Below are 23350 nucleotides of genomic sequence, written 5' to 3'. Positions count from 1 at the left end.
CCATAACTGCAATGTACTAATGAAATGGATGCGTTTTAACAAATTCCCCTTGGAGTCTTAGAGCTGGGCAAAACTGAAGGCAGTTGTGAAGCGTAGTCTTTTTTACCAGCCTTTGTTTTCTCTACTCTTCCACTGTTGTAAGTTTGTGGCTATTTCTGCGTGTGACAGGTAAGTTCACATAAGTACTACTATATTTAAACTAGGTAACCAATAGGACCTACTGTATAGCACAGAGAACTCTGCTCAATATTCTGTAGCAACCTAAATGGGAAAAGATTTTGGAAAAAAAAATGGATACATGTAAACATATAATTGAATCACCTTGCTGTATACCGGAAACTGACACAACAATGTTAATCAACTGTATTAAAAAAAAGACAGAAAAAGAAATGTGGGAAGGAAATTCAGCGAAGTGGGATAATGTTTAGCAATCTTTGTGTAAAGATAGTAAGTTGTTTTGACTTTGCAGGGTGTCTGTTATAGCCTTCCTTGTGTTCTACCTCTGCTGGCTCTGCCTGAAATCAGCCGTAAATAGTATTTAAACCAGTGATCGTGGCCATGTTCCTATAAAATTTCTTTGCCAGAAAATTCATCAGGGACAAATTTGGCCTGTGGGCTGTAGTTGGCTGACCCTCAATGTGTAGCATAAGCTTGAGAGTCAGACAAATCTGTGTTCAGATTTTGCCTCTGTCGCTTATTAATGTCTAGAAGCCTCTGTTTCTTCATCTATTAAAGAGGGATAGAAATAGTTCCTATCTCATAGGGGTTTTATGAGAATCAAATGAAATACTAATATTTGTCAAGCACTTAGAACTGCACTTGGTAAATAGTAAGTGCTCAATATACAGTAGGTAATCTGTTTTTCTTGCTCTTGCAATTATTTATTATTGTCAGTGGGGCTCTACAGGTGCTAGAACCTCAGTGGTTCATCTTAAGAGCATGTCCTTGTCCAGGAGCCTGTGAAGACCATGTCCCCAACACTCCCATTGCCCTGTACTCTATCCCACTCATGCCCACAGCACTGGAAGATCTTAGTAAAAAAGATATAATGCACACAGTTTTAGTGCAGTGGCATCCATTTACATACAGAGCTGAGGACACTAATGTGAGCAGAAAATAGAATTTTTTACACAAAAATGAATGTATGCACAAATTCAGGATTTTAGGAGAACTATCAAAATTGGTTTCATGACTTCTGGAACAGAGATAAATAGGACTGGAATTAGTTTGCTATTAGGAGCACTGTACCTGCATATTAGCCCCCGGAGGATGTGATACTTAGAATAATTCATGTACTGAAGTTAATGTTGCTTATATTTAAAAATAGTGTGCCAAGGTGTTTTCCATGTGAATGGAGAGGATTTACTATATGTTTCAACTGTTACTAAGACAATTGACAAAAAAATTCCACTTTGCACTTTCATTCTTGCTGTCTTTACTTCTCACTTCTTTTTTTTTCTCAAATGTCTCCAAGCCTCAAATTTCTCTTAGTAATACCTGGAAATTTGAAGATCGAGTCAGTTGAACTTAAGGAATCTTTATCCTATTTCTCCAAAATTACTCAAATAAATTTTATGCTTCCTTTGTATTTTGTCCTTGGAATTCCATGTTGCTGTGTAAACACTATATGGGTCTCTGCAATGAAGAAGTATCTGAGCACTCCCCAGTTAGATCTTTGTTGATACCTTCCTTCTTCCTTCTGAATTTTAACTATCTTCAATGAGGGATAAAAAATTTAGCATTTAGACAACTTTATCTGCTGCTTGCAAGAGCACTTTAGTGGAATATTTTTCGTTCTTTTCATGCCTTCGTTTGCCAGCCAGAGAGTACAAATTCTAATGCTGTCACGGTTATTCGTTCTTTTACTTTTTCGCTTCCTGATCCTGGGGTAGGGGAGGAGAGAAAAGATGGGCGATGGCAGCAAGTGGGCATCTGTAACTGTCTTCAGATTCTGCAGAAGGTGAATGGAATGGAACTTATTCTGTCAGTGGTGCAGAAACTTTAGATTCATAGGCAGACGAATCTAAGCAATAGCTGTCTATAAACAAAGGCGATGTAAGTGTTTAGTGATCCTTTTCAGAGGGGATTTGCTGCCTGTAACTGCTTATCTGCCTGTCCTTGGTGGTGATGAAAGCGGTCAGCTCATATGACTTTCTTCCCATGATCCTTTGCCACAGGTCCTAGCGCCACCAATCTCATAATAGGCTCCATCGCTGGTGCCATCCTGGTAGCAGCTATTGTCCTGGGGGGCACGGGATGGGGATTTAAGTAAGCAATGCCGCATGTCTTCTTCTCAGTGGCTCTGGCACTTCTCTATTCTGCTTACATAACCAGGTTTTGAGTTCCTGCTACCAGATTTTGAGTTTTAACAGTATGACTACTAAAAATAGATATTTGTGTCCAGAAATGGGTCAGAAAAGAAGAAACATGGAACCTCAAATATCATCTTCAGCCAGATGGGAAAACAACAAAATGTAGAAAACACTTCCATGTAGTACTTAAAGGAGAAGTTCTTTGATAGAAGTAGTTTTAGGAGCAAGCATCCTGAGAAACATTTATTTATATGCAGATAATCCAGGAAACTGTTGTTGGATATAAGTGCATCTCCTCATGCAAGTTCTTTGTATCTGTTTAAAACTGGTTTATATGCCATTGACATTTTGAAATTTTCACAACCTTATTTTTCGCATGTATAGCTTTGTGATTTGAAAAGCTTTATTGTTTTATAAAAACATTGAAAAACAGTTTCATTAATTCCCTAACCTACTAAATCGGTGTCTCATTGAAATTTGAAGTCTGTGGCTTTGTGTCACTTAATATTTTTTAATGAACTGTTAATATTGACATGACTGGTAGACTAGGTGTGTTTTCATATGACCTTTCAGTTTGGATTGTACCTTGATCACTGAAGTAACTTTGTTTAAATAGACACACCAGATAGTCACAAACAAACCTTGATTGTGGTCCAAATTTTTGAACCTATTTGATCCAGTTTGGTGTTTCCATACCTTGAATTCATTGGGTAATTGCTTCCTATATCTTTTTGTGCTGTGATGACTTGTTTATTGTGATTTGTAGATAAGACTTAATACTCCCTGTGCCAAATACTCCCTGTGATAAATTCAGTTTCAGTTAGATCTAGGGAAACAAATTTAAGTGGGAAATAATATTACCCAAATTCAAAACCCACTTTGCCTCCATCTGGTTACTTAATAGAGGAAGTTTTTGACCTGAATTATCTGAATAATTACCTCAATTATGAACTTTTTTATATTTTATATTTGGAATTCTCAATTCAATATATTTAAACCAGGTAAAATGTTATTATTAGAAATTGATTATGAAAGAAAAACAAGCCAAAAGGTAACAAATTAAACATTTTCTGCTAATTTTGTTATTATATTAAGATTCAATGAATAAGCCTACAAATTTTTGAGTGGCTTCAGCTTGGAAGGGTGTTATCAGATGGTACCTCTTTTCTTCAGAGATATTTATAAATTTGAACCTGTTTAGTGAAACAGTAATTTTGACATCACTGTGCTTTCAAAGACACACAAACACATTTAACTTTCTCATCATGATATTAAGATTTTGCCCAGTTAATGAGTCACTTACGTGGTACCTAACAACAAAAAAATATGTGTTTCTTTGGGCTGAAATAATTCTACCAAAAACTTTTCTTAGTGTCTTATTACTGTAAAAAAAGTTATTATACATTTCAGTAGTTCCATGATCTGTTACTCTAGAATTCTCCTTTGAACTTTTTCATAAGTATGCCTCAAGGAAAATCAACTTGGCTCATGCCAGGCTTATGCCTCCTTGGAGTTAGGAGACTTCAGTTTCAAAGGCCTGGAAAAAAGTTCGCTGGGCATCTTAGCCATCCAGCCGCATGCAGTGACAAATGTACCACTTCAGCATTTGGAGATGAGAGCACTGTTCTGTAGCAGGACCTCAAAACAGTGGCCTGGCCTAGCTCACAGCTTGAATTGCATGTTTCTTTGGGGAAAAGCAAAAAAGCATTTATCACTGTGTATATAAGTAGTTTAGGCCTGTACAGCGTATTTATATCTGTGAAAGATATCTAGTTATCAGAACAGAAAATAAAGGGGAAGAGATGAACATTTAGTGAGGTGAGAAATAACCTTTGGGGGGATGCTATCATGCAGATATGTGTGGCTGGGTTCTGTCAACACCCCTTTCCTTCCCTATGACCCTTACAGAAAAACATTGTAGAAGGCGCACAGTAGTATAAAGTAAATATTTGTCTGTCCTGGAACAAAGGAAAAAATGAAGACAAAATTCTTCAACATGTCATTTTAGCAGTTTAAATTTGTAGAAGGTACTGCTGTTTGTGCTATTTATTGCTCCATGGGAATCTTTAATTTAGATTTTTAGATGTTCGATCTTTAGATTTTAATAGTAGCTATGTGGTTTGTATGGAGCTTTAAATAACTACTTCAACCTTGCAATAAAAGCCTTTGGATGCTGAATGATGAAGCTTCAATGTTCCCACCCTTCACACAGTTTTGGAGATGATTAGTCTAGAGATGATTTGGAAGTATAATTATTTGCTGTTTGAATTGAAACTTTGAAGTCATTCAGTTCAATGTAGACACAAAAGAGGTTTCTCTGGAATCAAAAGTTGAAAATAGTTTGTAAAAAGAATTGCTCTAAGTATCTTTCTTGAAAAGCCTTCCTGAAACTGGGTTTTTATTACTGGATGAGAAATTAGCAAGATAGCCTAAAGAATCTGAAGGTACATATACTTTTAGATTAAAGGAAAATATAGTAACTGCTCAGGGGAAGTATTGCTTTTTCCTAATGTTGAATTTCTTTAGGTGTAACGTGCTAAATAATGTAGCTGTGGAAGAAGTTTCATACCCAACACAACCTGTTCAAGTATGAATGAGAGATACAGCTGTGCTGTGACTCCTAACACTGCCGTTGTGGTTCTTTTTTTTAACCACATTTACCCTTAAATGGCTGGTTAAAGCATAAGCATATCTGAGTGTACATGCATGTGTGAATGTGTGCAAATTTGTGTGTGTAAAATGATATGAAGCTTTATCAAGATCTGTGGTCGAAACAATAGTATGAATTTAGATTACTTCTTTTTAGCAGAATAGTAGAGTCAGAAAACTGGTTAATGCAAGCAAGACTTCCCTGAGCAAGATGGTGAAACTCTTAAAAGGAAAAAAATGTTTTATTGGGTAGTTTATCTTTTAAAAATATTCTGATCTATTGGGTCATGTGGTAGGCATACCTAAGTAGTTTCAGCTAGTTCTGTATTCCAGAAGTGTGAAGATACTAAGGTATAGTTTAGTCTATGGATTCTCAGTCTTTAAGGTGTTAGGATTTTTCTCTAAGAAATCTTGTGAAAACTGAACATAGGCCTTTGTCATGCCAGTTTGGTCAACTTGCTCCCATATCTGCATTTATTTGCTCTCACCCTCTGCTCTTATAAAGCTATGAACTGTGGTGCAGAAGTTTGGAAACGTGGTTGCCAAGGGGGCTTATGGCTATCATTCAGCGTTGAATAATAATGTTGCTCCACTGGGTCATTAGAGCTGTTGCCTTTCCTGGACATTGAAAAAAATCGAGACTGAAGTATCATTTTATTAGCATCTTTCTCTAAAGCTCAGGATGAGTGACAAGTGTTTAAAAAGATAATTTCATCTCTTCATCTAACAATGAACAGAATTGCTGTTATTAACTTGGATGCAGCTTTTTATTTGAATTCTCTAAATCTGAAGACAGGAGTTTTGATGTAAGCAATATGGTCATCTATATGCACATAAAGTATATCCACACCATAGGTGATGGTGGTAGAAAAGAGATTCTAGGTGATGATAGGAAAAGAACTTGAAGGTTAATAGTGCCATAGTTTGCTGACAGTTCATATCACAAGATTTGAGGACAAATGTTGAGTTCTTTCAGCCGTGTTTTAATTGCAGGCTATGGAAGACCATTGCCATGTCCCATTATTCCACCACCTGCTCTCTCCATGGGATTCAGCAGCAGGAGTGGCCATGTTGGCCTGGCAGAGCTACCCCTGGCAGACATTAAAAGTGCTAATTTAATAAGTCTGTGTAATTAAATACGTGGTTTCCTGTCTATGAGAAGTCAGATTCAGCCCCTACTGAAACTGACTGAGATGCTAGGAGCTTGTTTGGCTTGCGTTCCTTGTCATTGGAGGTGCTAAAGAAAAACTGTTTAGGTACTTGCAATAAATGAAATTGAAAGGGTCATATCTGGACTATCACAAGAAAAGTTAACTGAATTGTTTGAATGGCATACTGAATGAAATTTGAAATGAACCTAATATTGCTAATTACATTTTCTCAAAAAATCAAATGTCTTTTTTCTACTTTTGTTTTTTGTGGAGTTTAGAAATGAAATCAGTTTTAGCTAGTCATTCTATGAGGAGGATAACCAGATTGCTCCTTATCTAGATTGCATGACCATATCCCAGTGCAAAATAAGGGACCTGGTTTCCCCAGTATCCCTCTGACACTTGGGTTAGGCACTTTCTTACTCAAACCTAGAAGGTGGTGGTGGTGCCAGGTGAGCCAGAAAGACCCAGTTCACCTCCCTGACTCAATCACCTGGGGAAGTGAACTCAGTCTAAGGTGACCAAGGAGGCAGAGTTGGGCAAAGGGTTCTTGGTGGGTGAGTGATGACTCGTCATAGAAAAAGATCTTAGTGGTGGATAAACATACGCTTAAAAGACTTTACAATTCCCAGAACATTATTGTTACCTGAAGAGCCTTTTAAAAATCTTTTATAGATGCATATATAGTATAATATATAGTAGACAAAAGTATAGGTTTTTCAGAAGTAGTAAAAATGGAGGAAAACTGAGTCAATGCAGGGTTTATGGATTGCACTGATATTCTATAATGATTCAGAAATACCTTGCAGGTTATGATGAAAAAGTGAGCGGCCTTCAGAATCCAGTGAACAAAGGATTTCAGAGGAAATACTTGTGGAAGGAAAGCAGCAAGCATCTATGCATGAGAGATGTGCTTTCACATTAAAATAGAACAAAATAACTTGATAGGCATTTCTCAACATATAGTAGCCAGGAGTGGTTTGACAGTTGACCCTTAAGGAGCCTTGACAGTCAGCCAGCTGCAGGAATGGCCCTCACTGTCCTCATCACAGGGCTCCACCTTCTCTCTGCTGGGACATCAGTGGTGGAAGCATGGTCCTGGAACACCCCGTTAGGATTTAGAGTCCATTTTCCCATAGACAGGAGGGTGGGTTGGCCTTCTGATCTGCCCTGGGAGACCAGTCACACTTTTTAATAAAAAATGCAATCTAAGTTCAAAACTGACAACTTATGGACACCAGAGGTTTCCTATATGTCAGACTGAAATGGAATTTCATATCTCCAAATGAACCAGGGAATTCACTGGCAGTCCAGTGGTTACGACTCAGGGCTTTCACTCCTGAGGACCCAGGTTTGATCCCTATTTGGGAAACTCTGATCCTGCAAGCTGTGAGGCTTGGCCAAAAAAAAAAAAAAAAAAGAACCAGATTGTTATTACGACCTTAAACGTGGCTATTTATCTGACATTCTCTGAATTTGAATAAAGGGATTTAGATAAGGGCAATCGAGTCATTTTGGGCTTCCCTTGTGGCTCAGCTGGTACAGAATCTGCCTGCAATATGGGACACCTGGGTTTGATCCCTGAGTTGGGAAGATCCCCTGGAGAAGGGAAAGGCTACCCACTCCATCCAGTATTCTGGCCTAGAGAATTCCATGAACTGTATAGTCCATGGGGTCGCAAAGAGTCAGACATGATTGAGCGACTTTCACTTTCACTTTCAACATAGTCATTTACATGTGTAGCATGAGCCCACTTGATTTTTCCTCCACACCCAGTTTTAATTGAGAAGACAAAAGTTTAATGGTTCTCTTGCATTCTGGCAATACATGTCTAAATAGGTTGGGGCTCCTAGTCGGTGGCTCAGACAGTAAAGTGTCCGCCTGCAATGCGGGAGACCCAGGTTCAATCCCTGGGTTGGGAAGATCCCCTGGAGAAGGAAATGGCAATCTACTCCAGTATTCTTGCCTGGAAAATCCCATGGATGGAGAAGCCTGGTGGGCTACAATCCATGTGGTCGCAGAGTCAGACACGACTGAGCGACTTCACTTTCACTTTCCTAGTCCTTCAAGGTCATTCCACAAGGTCAAACAGTTGCTGTTTTTCCCTCACCTGACTCAACAGGAAGTGTGTTTCCTAATACATCTACCCTCAAGGGCAGTGAACATGGCAGAGACACAGGCCCTGTGCTCTGAAGGAAACTGACTTAGTAACAGATACATCATGGGAGACTTCCTGATTGTTCTCACCTTTCTTTCCTGGGCAGCATCAGCAATGATTGCTTTTAAGGATACTGACCCAAAAGAGGGTTGAGAGGGAGGAAGGGGAATGGTGAAAAGAAAAAAGTAGCAGTGCTACAAATAGTGTTAATACTATGTGTTAGCCAGTGATCCACATGCTTAAGCCATTAATGAAGATGCCATAATGAAAACTTTGAAAAAGAAAAAGGGAGATTTTCTTTAAAGAGTTTTATATTTGCTATTGAAAAAAAGAAGCATCAAAGCAGTCATCTTGGAGGAAAAAACTTTGCAGGATGTCTTTCTACATATTTTGAGCTTTGGTATTGTTTTTATTTTGAATTACCTGTGGGGACGAGGAATAAACTGCAATCCTTTTGGTACTTAGGGCTGTAAGGGTATCAGCTGGCCCTGAGTGAACGGGCAGGGAGGGGGATGAGGGGTCTCCAGTTTTGCATGACGCCATGGTGGCAGCTGCGTTGCACCCGCCCAGTGTGCAGACTGAATGCATGAACCCCTGCTTGATGCCCCACATGAAGCCAGACCATGGGGAGGTTGCAACCAACTTTTGTTGTTGCCTTGTGATGTCTTGCTGGTTCACTTCTTTTCTCTTTTTAAACATAAGAACCTCTTTTTAGGAGACTGGACACTGTGAACGAGGCATTTTAACTTGCTTATTTCAACTAAGCTAAGCTGCTCCATTTGCTTAACTAACATGAGCCTGTGTCCATTCTCCTTGGAGTGTACCATCTTACTGTGCACTCTAGTTTTCTACTTTCTAGGTAAGAAAAATGCTTGTTCCAAAGTGAGGTAAGAGCTCACACCCCAAGGCAGCAAGATAACTGAGTGGAGCAAAGTTTTTTTATTTTGTTTTTGTTTTTGTCACTTTGGCAAAAGCCAGTCCACAGATACAGAACTCTTAAGTTCCCAAAGGAAGCAGTTATAAGACTTTCAAAATTATTTCTTAGTTTTTCTAATAGCCCCCTAAGTGGAAGAGCCTCCTGGATTAATTTATACCTAGTTAAAGTTAGCTATGTCATTTCCTTCTGAAATCTGCTTCCCTGATATCTCAGTTGGTAAAGAATCCACCTGTGATGCAGGAGACCCTGGTTGGATTCCTGGGTCGGGAAGATCCGCTGGAGAAGGGGTAGGCTACCCACTGCAGTATTCTTGGGCTTCCCTGGTGGCTCAGCTGGTAAACAATCTGCCTGCAATGCGGGAGAACTGGGTGTGATCCCTGGGTTGGGAAGATCCCCTGGAGAAGGGAACAGCTACCCACTCCAGTATTCTGGCCTGGAGAATTTTACAGACTGTATAGTCCACGGGGTCGCATAGAGTGGGACACAACTGAGCAACTTTCACACTTCCTTCTGAAGTAGACAAAGGGCTTTCTGAGGCTTTCTGTGGTTTACAGTGAACAGCTGGAAGCTTCTTTCAGCCTTCACAAATGGATATACGCTGGCAGGGAGGTGGTAACAACATCCAGAAGTGTGAGCTGTTCTGTGTTTCAAGTTATTTTGGACAGTCTGCCTCGGGGTGAGTTGATTACTTTGCTCTGGAACTAGCGTTGCTGTCATTATCATTACCCTTCTCTCATCATGATCTGATTAATATTGTGGATTTTTCCCCTTCTGCTTGCATCTTCTTTTGACGCACTCTGGAAGAAATGTCAAGAAGAGGAGGTTTGATCCTACTCAGCAAGGCCCCATTTGAATCAGCGGCCCTGGATGAACAACATCTTGCATTGTGGGATTCTGGGTATGACATACTTGCAGCATCGTTGCCAGAACTATTAAGTCTGTGAACAAAAACCTTGGGTGGTAATGACTAGAGAACTAACGTTGGGGTCACAGGGATGGGGTCAAAGAAAACCGTCCTTTTTGGAAATAATTTCAAAGAACCCCTCCCACCACCTATCAATAAAAGGGAGCAAAAGACAATATTGTACAAAGAACTATTTCAGAATCTTTTTTTTCTAATGAAAGGAAGAAGGAACAACAACAAAAATTAAGTGCAATAAAAGAATCATTAAAAAATAGCAAATGATCTTTTTCTTTCCTCAGCCTGCTACCACTTAATATCTTCTAAATGATTTAGCATGATTTTTTTTTTTTTTTTTCTTTTCTTACCAATGACACACTCCAGCGGCATGAAGATCTAATTTTCGAAAGGGTAAAATCTGCATGGCCTATATACAACAAACAGCTAGCAAGCCAATCCACAGCAAAACCTGCAACTGATTTCCTAAGATGAAAGTGGCAGATGAACCCACGGAAGCTGCCTGCCCCCCACCCCCTGCTCCCTAGTCTTGACCAGGCCATGAGGAACTCCACACACCCCTGCTCTTGTTGATTCACTTCCTGTTGTCTTTTCTCCTGGACCTCGCATCCTTTGGAAATGGAATCTGGAATTCGAACAATGATGCTATTGTATAGTTCTTTTATAAATGTAAATATGGAAATAGATTTTGACACATCGTTTTCACTTGTCTGTATTGAAATATTTCTCTTGTAAAGGTTGTCTGTAAATTTGAGTTTATTTGTTCTCCATCATTTTTATTCTTTTTCTCTATTTCTCTTGTCTCTGTCCTCTCTTGTAACATGTTGTACAATGATTCTTGAGTTTGCTTAAAAAAAAAAAAAATATGGCCACAGATTCAAGGAGTTTGGGCACAAAACAGGTGCAGTTAAAAAAAAAATGAAATGATTGAATGAGATGAAATGCTTGAAACCAAAAATAAACAAAGGGTGGGGGACACAAAGAACAAAATAACCCATAGGAAAAGCATAAAAATTATGTAAATGCAAATATATGTACTCACAAGTCTCTAAATTTTTTTGATGTCATTATAAACATCTGTATATAATGTAAGAAAGTAGACACCCTCTCAAATTAATCACAAAAGTGCCAAGCTCATGATGTTAGTTTTTGATTTTGACAGTTTTCTTTCCCTGTCTTTAATGTGAAAGGAGGATAAACTTAAAGCCTTAAATTAAAAAATAATTTTTAAATGTTGAAAGCTTGGGGAAAAAGTTAAACTTTTCATTTTATTCCATATCTATCATTGTCAGTATTTTATTCATGCCTTCAACTTCCTGCCTCAAAATACATATGGTGGATCCCCACTGTAAAGCTAGCAATGAGGACAGAAACAACATTTACCTTTTTCTGAGCACTGTTAAGATAGGCTTTAATTCTGTGTGTTGTGTTTTCAACCAACCTTGTCTGGCTCTCAGTGTATGACTGATCTGTGGAATGTTGTGATGGATTACAATGGGATTCTACTATATACAAATTCACATCGTTCTTTTCCCTCCAGGCAGATTTGCAGATGTAATCTGGGTTCCCAAGCCCCTCTGAATTTAATTCACTGTCACTGATTTTTTTTCTTCCATTGATGGTCAAGATAGCTTTCGTTCAAGTATTGAGTATCTATGGTAATAAAGAAATTTAGTTCCAGCTTTTTTTTTTAATATAAAAGCTTGTACATGATCCCTTTAGTAAGCATCTAGTGATGTTTTGCTGTTTTACTGAGGGCCCCTAAAGAGCCCACACTTCTGTAATTGTCCCATTCACTTCTTCCTGACAACTAAATTAGTTGCTCAAGTGAGCTTTGAGTTCTTTTTCAGCAAGATTCGCGACACTAGTCTCACCACTTTTGCCTGGACTTTGCAAAGGATTTTTTCCTTAAAATGTGCTGCTTTAAACAGTGGGGTTTTCCCGGAGTTATCCTTTGCTTTGGAAGTGTTGCAGTCGTAGAGCAGAAACCTTAATTTCTAAATGCTACAATAGACCATAATCTAACATCTTAATCCTGTTATTGCTTTCTGAGTCCTAGGTGCTACACAGGTATGTCGTCTTTCTCTAGCACTAGCTGTATGCTTATGTTGTAATAACAGGGTTACTGACAAGCTTTATCAGCCTTACCCTTGGTGTCATAAGACATGAGTGGTATCCCTCTACCAAGCAGCCCTGGCTCTTAGAGGGAGCCTGGAAGAAACTCAGATTACTCGGGATCTCTTCCTGTCTCTCCGTTGTTTGTGCCTCTCTGTTGTCGAGTCCTGTTCACCAGTGGATACTTAGCTGCTGCTGAGTCCACCACACACATTTCACTGATGTTCCAGAGGTACCATGATTGACCTAATAGATAAAAAACCATGGTACTACGAACAAGTTTAAACCTGTTGTTAACTTTTGAGCATTTCACAAACAACATTGTAAATGTGCGATGTTATGTTTTAAATCAGACCACAGTGGTCCCCAAATATTATGTACATATGCCAACTGTCAGTGTAACTTTTTATTACACTGGCAATTTCATAGGTAATGAAACCTATGCTCCAATGTTAAATTATTTGTGTGTATATGTAAAATACACGAGCTTTAAGCTATCTGTGTATGACTATGAAAGATAATGCAACCATACCAGTTGTGAACAGTGGATTATAGTTATGTTTGGTGGTATTAGTTTATGTAATTTCAAGATCTGTTGTATTTTCTCTTGCACATGCCATTCATTTGCTGATTCTTGTGGTGTGACTATGCCAGTTTATTCATTTGAGCTCAAAGCACAAGCATCTCACCGTTTAATGTTACCCAACAAGAGTTAGTGTAAAGTGATGACAAGTTACCATTTCACCCGTTAACTTTTGCTTCATCAATTGGTGACACCTGGATGAGGAGATGCGCGCTGACTTCATTGCTCACCCTGAGATACTGCATGAACCCATCGAATTAGAGCTACTCCTATTAGATAAACAGGCAGTACACATAGGTGCATGTTCTAAAACATGAGTCACATAGAGCTGTGGAGTTTTGCCAAGTGGTACGTGTGTGACTTTAGCTTCTGTTTTTCTTTCTTTTTCTTTACTATGCAAAGATGGGAAATGCACAAACTTCTCAAAGACTAGTGTCTGAAGAACTTTCCAAACAGTACTTGAATCCTTTCTTTAAAGTCATCCCACCATACTTTATAGCCATTGTTGCTTCCACTGTTAATTTTCATTTTTAAATGGTTTCCAGTTCTTTAAGTGCACAGCCTGAAGTTTTGCTGGAAGCTAATAAATTCATTCGTATCTTGGTTGTCTGTAGATGGATATTCAGTAGTCATTGTATGCATCTTCACTCAAATGTATATTAAAACTTTTGTTAACATTGAATGTTGTAGTTTTATACTTTGATCATTTTTCTTGAACCCTTTTTCTGTGCTGTCTTGTGTTGTTGATTCAGTGGCTGTGCACCAGATATCTTTTAGCGCTGGTCTCTCAATCAAAAGCTCACTGAAAATTTAATCGGTCAATGGAGCAAAATAAATTCCTGATTGATGGTAAATATATTGCTGATTAGGATTCAGTTTCAGTGGATTTATTGGAAATGCCTTGCTTTTTATAAGTCGGGGGGAAAAACACGGTAGGGTCATGCCATTACTATATTTCTTTCTTTGGTGTCTCTCGTCTGAGTTTAAATAGGGGATGACTATCCATAACATCAGCACTTCTGACCCTGGTACCATTAGAATCAAACTAAAAAGAAAATAGGAGTGTTTGGTTGTCTACATTGTAATACCAAAAACATTCAAAGGAAGGTATTTCCTCACACCTTACAGAGGATTGTTCATCAAATAATCATCTTTTTTATGAATGTCTCTCAATGTCTCCTCTCTCGTACCACTGCCCTGCTTTGGTTTGGCATCAGCAGCTGCGTGTATCTCACATAAAGGTACTGCAGTAGCACAGAGAACCTAATCTGACTACGTCATTCATCTGATAGAGTTTGTAGCAGTTCTGCATTTACTATGGGATAAAGCCCAAACCTAACAATGTGACTTAAAGTGCTAGCTGCCTTTCATGACCTCACCCTCATTTATTTTTCTAGTCTTCATCAATTCTTATCCTCCCATAATCACCCTGCTTAGAGTTCCCCTCAAGAGCCTTATCTGCCCAAGTCTGAAGAGTCTGATGTAAATTTTATGTCTGATCACCATAGTTCATTTGTTTTGATGTCATTGTGTATGATAAAAGAAATATGGAACACTTAAAGTAACATGAAGATTATACTTTGAATAAAGAACATTAGAGTATAATTTATCAGTATATTTGACTTTAAAGGAATTATCTGATTTTTATGTTTTTCTTTCTCATTCCATTTTTGAGGTTGACACCGAATTGAATTCTCTCATGCTCCCTTGGTAACTGACAGTGAAAGGTGACCCAGAAACTTTCTAGAAAATAGAACAGCCGGCCTAGAGTTAAAGCTTTGATATAAATAATTAGGTGGATAATCCATATACTCACAATGGAATTCCTAAGTAACCTTTCAAATTTAATGTAGGCCCCCTTTAGGTTAATTACAAAAGTTAGGGATTTCTACTCATTAGTTTATTCATTTGACAAGTGTTTATTAAGCTTCTGTGCCAGGAACTCGACCTGGGACTTGAAGGAATAGAATAAAATTCTAGGCCCTGAGGTGCTCACACTTTAGCATGGGAAGACAAGGTGTCTAAAACAAAACAAACAAAAAACAAAAAAACAAAAACAAACAAACAAAAAACCCCTCTGAGCCCGAGGTGGTAAGTTAACTAAATCATGTAGGAAGTGAACATAAGAGGACTGGTGTCGGGAGAGGGATGCAGGAGGGCTTGCTGAAAATGAGTGTTGACCTGTCTTGAAAGATGTCAAGTTCACTGGTCTAATAAACTGGGAAACACTCAAGACTTAGGAAGTAGTAGGCTTCAAGACCCAAGAAGAGGAGCCCAGACACTCTGGGTAAGGAGTGCTGTGTCTCTTTGCTTCCATCTGGCCTATGTTTCCTAACGTTCTGCTAGCCTGCCATCCTCCTCTCCCACTCCGCCACCTCCTTACTTCTTTCCTTCCTACCTTTCCCAAACTTGATCTATAAAAATTCTGCAGTACTGTGCCAGGTCCCAAGGACACTATGACTCTGAGCTCTCAATCTTCTAGCAAGACACAACATTTAAATTCAATGTGATAAGTGCCCTGACAGACTTAAGAAATTTGGTGCCTCAGGAGAGAGGAGGGAGACTATCTCTGCCTTTGAGTTCAAAGAGGTAAGAGGAAGTGGCACTTGAGCAGAGAGGCTGTGCCAATGGACCTAAAGCCGTGATCAGGTGTTGTCACGTTTAACCAGGGCTTGCTTTTGTTGATGGAAAGAAGTCTGTCTACAAATGCCTTGGGAGTAGAATAGTCTGTAATATTCAGACTTAGTTTTCTGCTCCAGATATCTGGATTTCTTTTGCCAGAGTGATGATGATGATTATTATAAAGTTCTCAATCAAAACCTAATATTTTTAGATATTTTTCCACCAATGAGCTTATCATAGATCAGTCTTCAGTGTTTGGGGCTGTCAGTAATGACGATGAGGGCTTCTTGATCTGAGCTGTAAACCCTATTTTCTTAGTGTAAAAGTCCCCAGCTAACCTCAGTCTGGAGTGAGGGGATGGATAAGAACCATAAATGCTTTTAAAGCATTATTTAGTAAGTCTTTCAATTCATGAGGGATCAAAATCATCTTCCAAGTGTAACTTCACTTCCAGTCTACCAAAGTTAATATTTATCTCTTTTTTTTTACGCCTTAGAAGGTTATCCTTCCTCAGTCTTTTCAAAAACCTATTAGCTTCTCTGGCTCCTTGACTAGAACAAGTTACTGGTCACATAATTTGGTTTCTGGTGAGAAAGGAAACACATGATCTCTCATCACCTGAAAACAGTTGTCCTGCTGGGATCTTCCGAGGTCCCCTTTGCCAGTCCATTATCTGAGGACACACCCTTGTCCTGGTGTGGCTGAAAGGCTGCACTTGTGACCCTACAGTGTTCACCCAAGAGAACATTTATCTGACTGTGATGATCACTGAAAGCCAGATTGACCCAGGACATTGAATGGTCCCTCAAAAACAAGGTGAAACAGAAAAATCTTCACCCTGAATGATCAGGAAGGTATCAAGAGTTCTTCAGATCTATTTGGAGCTTTAAATAGCTTCCAGCCTCAGGAGGTAAATGAGAGGACAGCAGAGCTCCCTGCTTCTTCAGACCCAGGTCTCAGACTGAAAGAAGGAAGATGGTAACTTGTAAATGACATCAGGGTGGCCTCTGCCCTGCAGCAAGAGATAGCACCGCTGAGCCAGGGTCAATCCCATAGAGATAGTGAATGGACGGTACACAGTACATTTAAACTGCTTTTCCTATCAATACATAGGTGAAACGGTATGAAGCAAGGGTGCCCATTATCCACATGAACAGAACAGCAGTCTAGGAGATGAAAGAGCCAAGGAGACCGAGCTGAGCTGGAGAGCACACACCCGGTCTCTGTTCCGCTCCAGCCAGTGGTCACCACGTGGAAAACTGGACCGCTCACTGCTTCGCGTGCATGCTAAGTCCCTTCACTTGTGTCCAGCTCTTTGCGGCCCTATGGACTGTAGCCCGCCAGGCTCCTCTGTCCATGGGATTCTCCAGGCAAGAATACTGGAGTAGGTTGCCATGCCCTCCTCCAGGGAATCTTCCCGACCCAGGGATCAAACCCACATCTCTTATGTCTCCTGCGTTGGCAGGAAGGTTCTTTACCGCTAGCACCACCTTCATTGCCTCTCCCACTCATTTTTCTAGAGAAGCCATCAGTCCAGATTCATATATAGAATTACCTTAAAAAAAAAAATCATGCAGCAATTCATACTTTAAAAAGACCATGTGGGTAAAGACAGTGCAGACAGAAACTGTCTTTGCACAGAATTGAGCCTATGGCCACTTGCATGTAAGTTCTACATAAAATAATGAGATGTTTTCACATGCAACCCCTGCAATCTTCTCGATCGTTTCAGCGAGTGTGCAGACACGACCTTGACCTCAGTCAGGGTTACACGTGGCCGTGTGAAGAGTCATGCCAGCATTTTCATGAGCTGCCACTTAGGTGTCAACCTACTGCTGTTTCTTGGGGACATGAAAGCCACCGGGGATCAAAGGAAGCCTGTCTGAAGCTACTTCCTTTTGGTGGTGCATTGAGTGCTAAGCTTATTCAGATGTGCTCATTTGTGGGAGATGGACTGGTCTAGTGTTGACAAATAGACATTATCTCAATGCTTACTATAGCAGCGTAGTGGCTGCCTGGCTCTGCCATATCTACCATTGGTTTGAGAGAGAGCTGAGGTTGATTATGCATGTCTGCTACGTGGCAACAGGAACTACAGGACTAGGTCCAACCAAATCTTAAGGACAGTATTTCTTTCAGTCTGACTCTCAAGGCCAGTTAGATACAGGGATGAGTCAGCCAATGTGGCAAGTCCAAAGGTCCTTGTATAACTTTTTGGATCCAAGGAAATAAAGGATTCTTGAGCAAAGAAATTCAGAAACTGAAAAATCCATCAGGAAAGAGTGATGAAAAATCTACGTGTTTATTGCATAAAATGGGGAAAACAAAAAAAATTCAAGAAAATTAAAATCACTGTAGTCTAGTCACTGGCATATACACTCCATTAATACTTTGGTAATTTCTTGAACCCTTATTTTGTTTTTTCCTGTCAGCACAGAATCAGGTCACAAAGGTAGGCAGCCGGTGGGTCTCTCTGGGGATCTGTGGTTCTATGTCCCTGCTCATTTGTGTGTGTGTGTATGTATGTGTGTGTATGTAAGTGTGTGTGGATGCATGTGTATGTATGTGTGTATGTGTGCATGCCCTACTGGCTCCAGAAAAGGATGGGATAGTTGAATCATTAGAGAAAAGGTATGCTTTCTAGCCTCTCAGCCGTGGCTCAGACTGTTTCCTTCACTGGGAAGACTTCACCTTCCTCCCACAGCTCTAGTCACATTCCTCTGCATCACTTGGGGATGCACAGGAATTCAAAATGACCTCCTTCGCAAAGTTTTTCCCGATTCTTCCGCAGATTTCTAGATCATACAGAGTGTGAGAGCTCCACTTAGTGATGGGGTGAGAATGAACCCCCAGATCTTTCAGGCTCCAGAGCCCATGTTCCAACTACATCACTGTATTGCCCCTCTTGAATTTCCATTTTACAGTTGAAAACCTCGAAGTTGAAAAATGTTAACACCTTCATTGTGATCATCATTCTAGTAAGTGGTAGGACCAGTGTCAGGACACAGATGGCCCAATTCCTAATCCTTGTCTGAATCCAAGACCACGTGTAATGCACACATACAATGAACATGAGGTGTAATCAGAAAATCTTTGGAGAGAATCACTTTCTGCCTATGTTTGTGGGCTGATTCTGCTCGAAGCTACTATAGAAACCACTGCCACTAGGAGGTACTGGGAGTGTCCCCAGTTAGAGAATTTGTGATGATGTCACTGCCTAAATGTACATTCTGTCCATTGGTTAGAACTAGACAGGATGGGGCTTCTCAGGCGACACTAGAGGTAAAGAATGTACCTGCCAGTGCAGGAGATGCCAGAGATGCAGGTTTGATCCCTGGGTCAGGAAGATCCTTTGGAGGAGGGCAAGGCAACCCACTCCAGGATTCTTGCCTGGAAAATCCCCTTAGACAGAGGAGCCTGGCAGGCTACAGTCCATGGGGTCGCAGAGTCAGATGTGACTTAGCATACCCACAGTGAGAGAGGACAGCAAGACCAAAGGAAAAGGTTGAAAATGTATTCCTACAAAATTTATTCCACCTAAGAGGGAATGTGTTAATCAGCTTATGAATCTGCAGGATGTTAAGTGAGAGAAGAAAGGGGGGTTTTCTGTTAACCTCTGTTGAGTGAAAATTTTCCGTTACAAAACTGATCAGTGAAAATTGAAAGGAATGCCCCTTTTAATCCCATATTTTAAAAAACTTCATTGAGTCAACAAATAATAACAAGCATCTACCAAATGAAAGATCTTTGCTGGATACAGCAGGTCAGAAGCTGTGATGGTCAGATGCTGCTCTGCATTCATGCATGCTAAGTCACTCATTTGCGTCTGACTCTTTGTGATGCTTTGGACTATAACCTGCCAGGCTCCTCTGTCCATGGAATTCTGCAGGCAAGAATACTGGAATAGGTTGCTGTTCCCTCTTCCAGGGGATCTTCTCAACCCAGTGACCAAACCCACATTTCTCACATCTCCTGCACTGGTAGGTGATTTCTTTACCACTAGCACCACCTGGGAAGCCCAGTACTGCCTTACAGGATGTTAGCACAGGATCTGAGAATACGGGAAGAATGACCAATTACTTTTTCTTTTTTAATCGAACTATAGTTGATTTATAATGTTTCAGCTATATAGCAAAGTGATTCAATTATACATACATATACATCTATATTCTTTTTTCAGACTCTTTTCCATTATAGGTTATTGAAGATATTGGGTATAGTTCCCTTGTGCTATACAGTTGATCCTGTCAGTCAGTTCAGTCACTTGGTCGTGTCCAACTCTTTGCGACCCCATGAACCGCAGCACGCCAGGCCTCCCTGTCCATCACCAGTTGCCAGAGTCTACCCAAACCCATGTCCATCCTCTGTTCTCCCCTTCTCCTCCTGCCCTAAATCTTTCCCAGCATCAGGGTCTTTTCAAATGAGTTAGCTATTTGCATCAGGTGGCCAAAGTATTGGAGTTTCAGCTTCAGCATCAGTCCTTCCAATGAATACTCACGACTGATTTCCTTTAGGATGGACTGGTTGGATCTTCTTGCAGTCCAAGGGACTCTCAGAAGTCTTCTCCAACACCACAGTTCAAAAGCATCAGTTCTTTAGCACTCAGCTTTATTTATAGTCCAATTCTCACATCCATACATGACCACTGGAAAAACCATAGCCTTGACTAGACGGACTTTTGTTGACAAATTCTCTGCTTTTTAATATGCTATCTAGGTTGGTCATAACTTTCCTTCCAAGGAGTAAGTGTCTTTTAATTTCATGGGTGCAATCACCATCTGCAGTGATTTTGGAACCCCCCAAAATAAAGTCAGCAACTGTTTCCACTGTTTCCCCATCTATTTCCCATGAGGTGATGGGACCAGATGCCATGATCTTAGTTTTCTGAATGTTGAGCTTTAAGCCAACTTTTTCTTTCTCCTCTTTCATTTTCATCAAGAGGCTCTTAAGCTCTTCTTCACTTTCTGCCGTAAAGGTAGTGTCATCTGCATATCTGAGACTATTGATATATCTCCCGGCAATCTTGATTCCAGCTTGTGCTTCCTCCAGCCCAGCGTTTCTCATGATGTACCCTGCATACAAGTTAAATAAGCAGGGTGACAATATACAGCCTTGACGTACTCCTTTTCCTATTTGGAACCAGTCTGTTGTTCTATGTCCAGTTCTAACTGTTGCTTCCTGACCTGCATACAGGTTTCTCAAGAGGCAGATCAGGTGGTCTGGTATTCCCATCTCCTTCAGCATTTTCCACAGTTTGTTGTGATCCACACAGTCAAAGGCTTTGGCATAGTCAATAAAACAGAAATAGATGTTTTTCTGAAACTCTCTTGCTTTTTCAGTGATCCAGCAGATGTTGGCAATTTGGTCTCTGGTTCCTCTGCTTTTTCTAAACCCAGCTTGAACACCAGCAGCCCGTACCTAAGCACTATCTCCTCGAAGATCTTTTTAGCAACCACCATTGCTGTCTCTCCCTTAGGGGGAAGGCTTCCACCACCCTGAGAAGGTATCTACCAGAACCAACAGATCCTGGTCTTACCTCAGTGCTTTCATTTATCTACTGAGTGTCTTCTTCAGAAATCTATCTCCCAGTGTTGCCCTGGCTCTTCCCCTTGGTCCCTCGTTCCCGTGTGCTGCTTTTTCCCTATCCTCATCAGCTGGCACGCTTTGCAAGCCTGGATTATCTCTCGTCCAGTTGTATTTTCCTCAAACACTGATCAACACGCAGATTCAGTCCATATTTGCTTTCTTTTATCTACTGAGTGTCTTCTTCAGAGACTCTGGCATAGCCTGAAGTAGACCTTCACAGAATCATAGATAGTGCAGTCAGAGTGCCGATCATGATGATGCGGGCAAAGAGTCCCTTCCATACATCTCTAAATCCAAGTCTCTTGAGGACCTGAGAGGCACTGCTACCCTTCTCTTTATGCAACACAGACACCACGGAATCAGCAACAGTACGTTGTGGTATCTGTCTCATCCAAAGAGGAGCAACCCCCTTGTAGAACGTCTTTAAGCCTTCTTCCTTATACATTTTGGGAGCTGCATCCCTCAGAGTGTTAGCATAACCTGGTTGGGTTTGAATTCGAACCTTAGCAGCTTCCATAGGAGCCAGAGCAATGTCAGCAAAGAATTCAGCACTGGCAGAGGCAGCCAAATACAGTGATGTGCGCCACAGATAGGCCGTCTCATCTCCAAGCATGTACTTCATAAAAGCCAAACTTGCAGAGCCCCTGCAGGGAGTAGCCAATGAGGGTCGGGGCCCATCCTTTGGCCAAACCACGGAAATCATTCTCTTTGACTGTAACTGAAAATCCATTAAGAATGCCCTTTTACTTCTGTGGGTCCACCTGCATATGGCATTTCACTAAATCCAGAGGAACAACAGCAGTGTGTGTCAGGCCACAACTTAAGACCCCACCAAAGCCACACAGTGCATAAAACTTCACGGAGCCATATTCACAACTGGACTCTTCTACCGCGGCGGCTCCCGCTTTCCTTTGCCCATCTTTTACATAGCTGCTCCCATCGGTGAACCATACTAGCTCACTGTTGTCTAGGGGTACATCAGTTAAGTCTTTTTGTGCCTCCAGGGCCTCAGCCAGTATCTCGCTGCAATCATGGAGCTACAAACAGCTGGAATGGCTTATTTGGGTTAGGCAGGGTAAGGGCTGGGGCTTTTAGTAGGGCCCGTCTGAGTGTCTGGAAAGCCTGTTTCATTGACTCAGTCCAAGTCCAGTTTGGGGTCTCTTTACTTCCCTCATACAAGGGCCGGGCCTTCTCAGCAAACCCCATGATCCATAGTCTGCAATATCCAACAGTCCCCAGAAACTCTCTCACCTGGCGGGGGGTCTTGGGCCTTCATGGCAAAGGGTTAGCCACCTTTGCCCCTGCCTGATCTTATACCCCAAACAGGTGACCTCTTGCCAGGCTATTAATTGTGTAGCAGAAGGACCTCTGGGTGGCAAGTTCAATATTCGTAGAGGTCCTCACTCAGAGCCTCTTGAACCTCTGTGGGATTACCAGTTGGCCTTCCCCCTCGGTCCACTCAAAGGCAAATATCTCCTGGCTCTGGGCCCCCAGGGGTAGGCTGAAAAAGGCATCTTTCAAGTCCAACACAGTGTACCCAGTGTACTCAGGCAGTAAACTGCTCAGGAGGGTATACAGGTTAGGAACAGTGGGGTGTATATCACTCACCCGTTTGTTGACTTCTCGAATCTGTCCCCCCTGACTTCTTCACCGGCAGTAAGTGTGTGTTCCAAGGGGATTGGCACCGCTTGAGAATTCTGGCATCCATGAGACATTGAATGTGGGGAGTGATCCCCCACTGAGCTTCCTGGCTCATGGGATACTATCTCACCCTCACAAGAGTTGCCTAGGCCTTTAGCTCGATGATGACCGGATGTCTGTTTGGCCAGTCCCATCCCTGCCGTTTCAGCCCAGGCCAACAGATATTTATTCATCTCTTAAGGCTAGGGATAAGACATGTATCGGCTGTCCAAGTTCATCCATGACTGTCATTCTCCCAGCTCTGTAAAACCCAATGGCCTCTCCTTTCGTCCACAGAATCTTAGCATAATCAGTACTGCTATGACACAGGAATGGGATCTCATTTCTCTCCATTTCCTGCTTTAACCACTCTCTCCCCAAGAGTTCTCACCTGCTTAAGCCCCGCTCTAGAAGAGACAGATGTTTTCACAATATCATCAATAGCCCACCACTGATCAGCAAGGTAAATTGCCACAGCTGTGAGTGAGTCCTCAAGTGCAAAAAGAGCAAGAACTTTCTGGGTCTGATCTCCACCATAGAGAGGTACAAAGCCTACATTTGACAGGCTAATAGGAAAACATTCCAGATTTTCAGGGTCCCCACACCTCAGGTCTAACATGTTTTCCAGTTCCTCATGA

General features: G+C 41.0%; 1 protein-coding gene and 1 pseudogene across 5 annotated transcripts in view; one reads left to right on the top strand and one right to left on the bottom strand.

The window, feature by feature from the left end:
• The window catches only part of ADAM23 (ADAM metallopeptidase domain 23), a 179645-nt gene extending 168654 nt beyond the window's left edge, over positions 1-10991 (top strand). Inside the window, exons 25-27 of one of the 5 annotated variants that reach the window (XM_065927687.1) lie at positions 2178-2268; positions 10012-10105; positions 10493-10991. In XM_065927687.1, coding sequence (XP_065783759.1) covers positions 2178-2268; positions 10012-10060 — 140 coding nt within the window. In that variant the 3' untranslated portion in view covers positions 10061-10105; positions 10493-10991. Of the gene's footprint in view, positions 1-2177; positions 2269-9761; positions 9884-10011; positions 10290-10492 lie in introns of those variants that run through there. The other 4 variants (XR_010662199.1, XM_065927689.1, XM_065927686.1 and 1 more) reach the window with 4 other exon arrangements.
• Positions 10992-21214: 10223 nt separating this feature from the next.
• On the bottom strand, positions 21215-22867 carry LOC136164128 (solute carrier family 25 member 3 pseudogene; annotated as a pseudogene).
• Between the last annotated feature and the right edge of the window lie 483 nt (positions 22868-23350).

Source organism: Muntiacus reevesi, chromosome 3 (genome assembly GCF_963930625.1).
Source record: "Muntiacus reevesi chromosome 3, mMunRee1.1, whole genome shotgun sequence".
Classification (NCBI taxonomy): Eukaryota; Metazoa; Chordata; class Mammalia; order Artiodactyla; family Cervidae; genus Muntiacus; species Muntiacus reevesi.
This window is presented reverse-complemented; position numbering and strand designations above follow the sequence as displayed.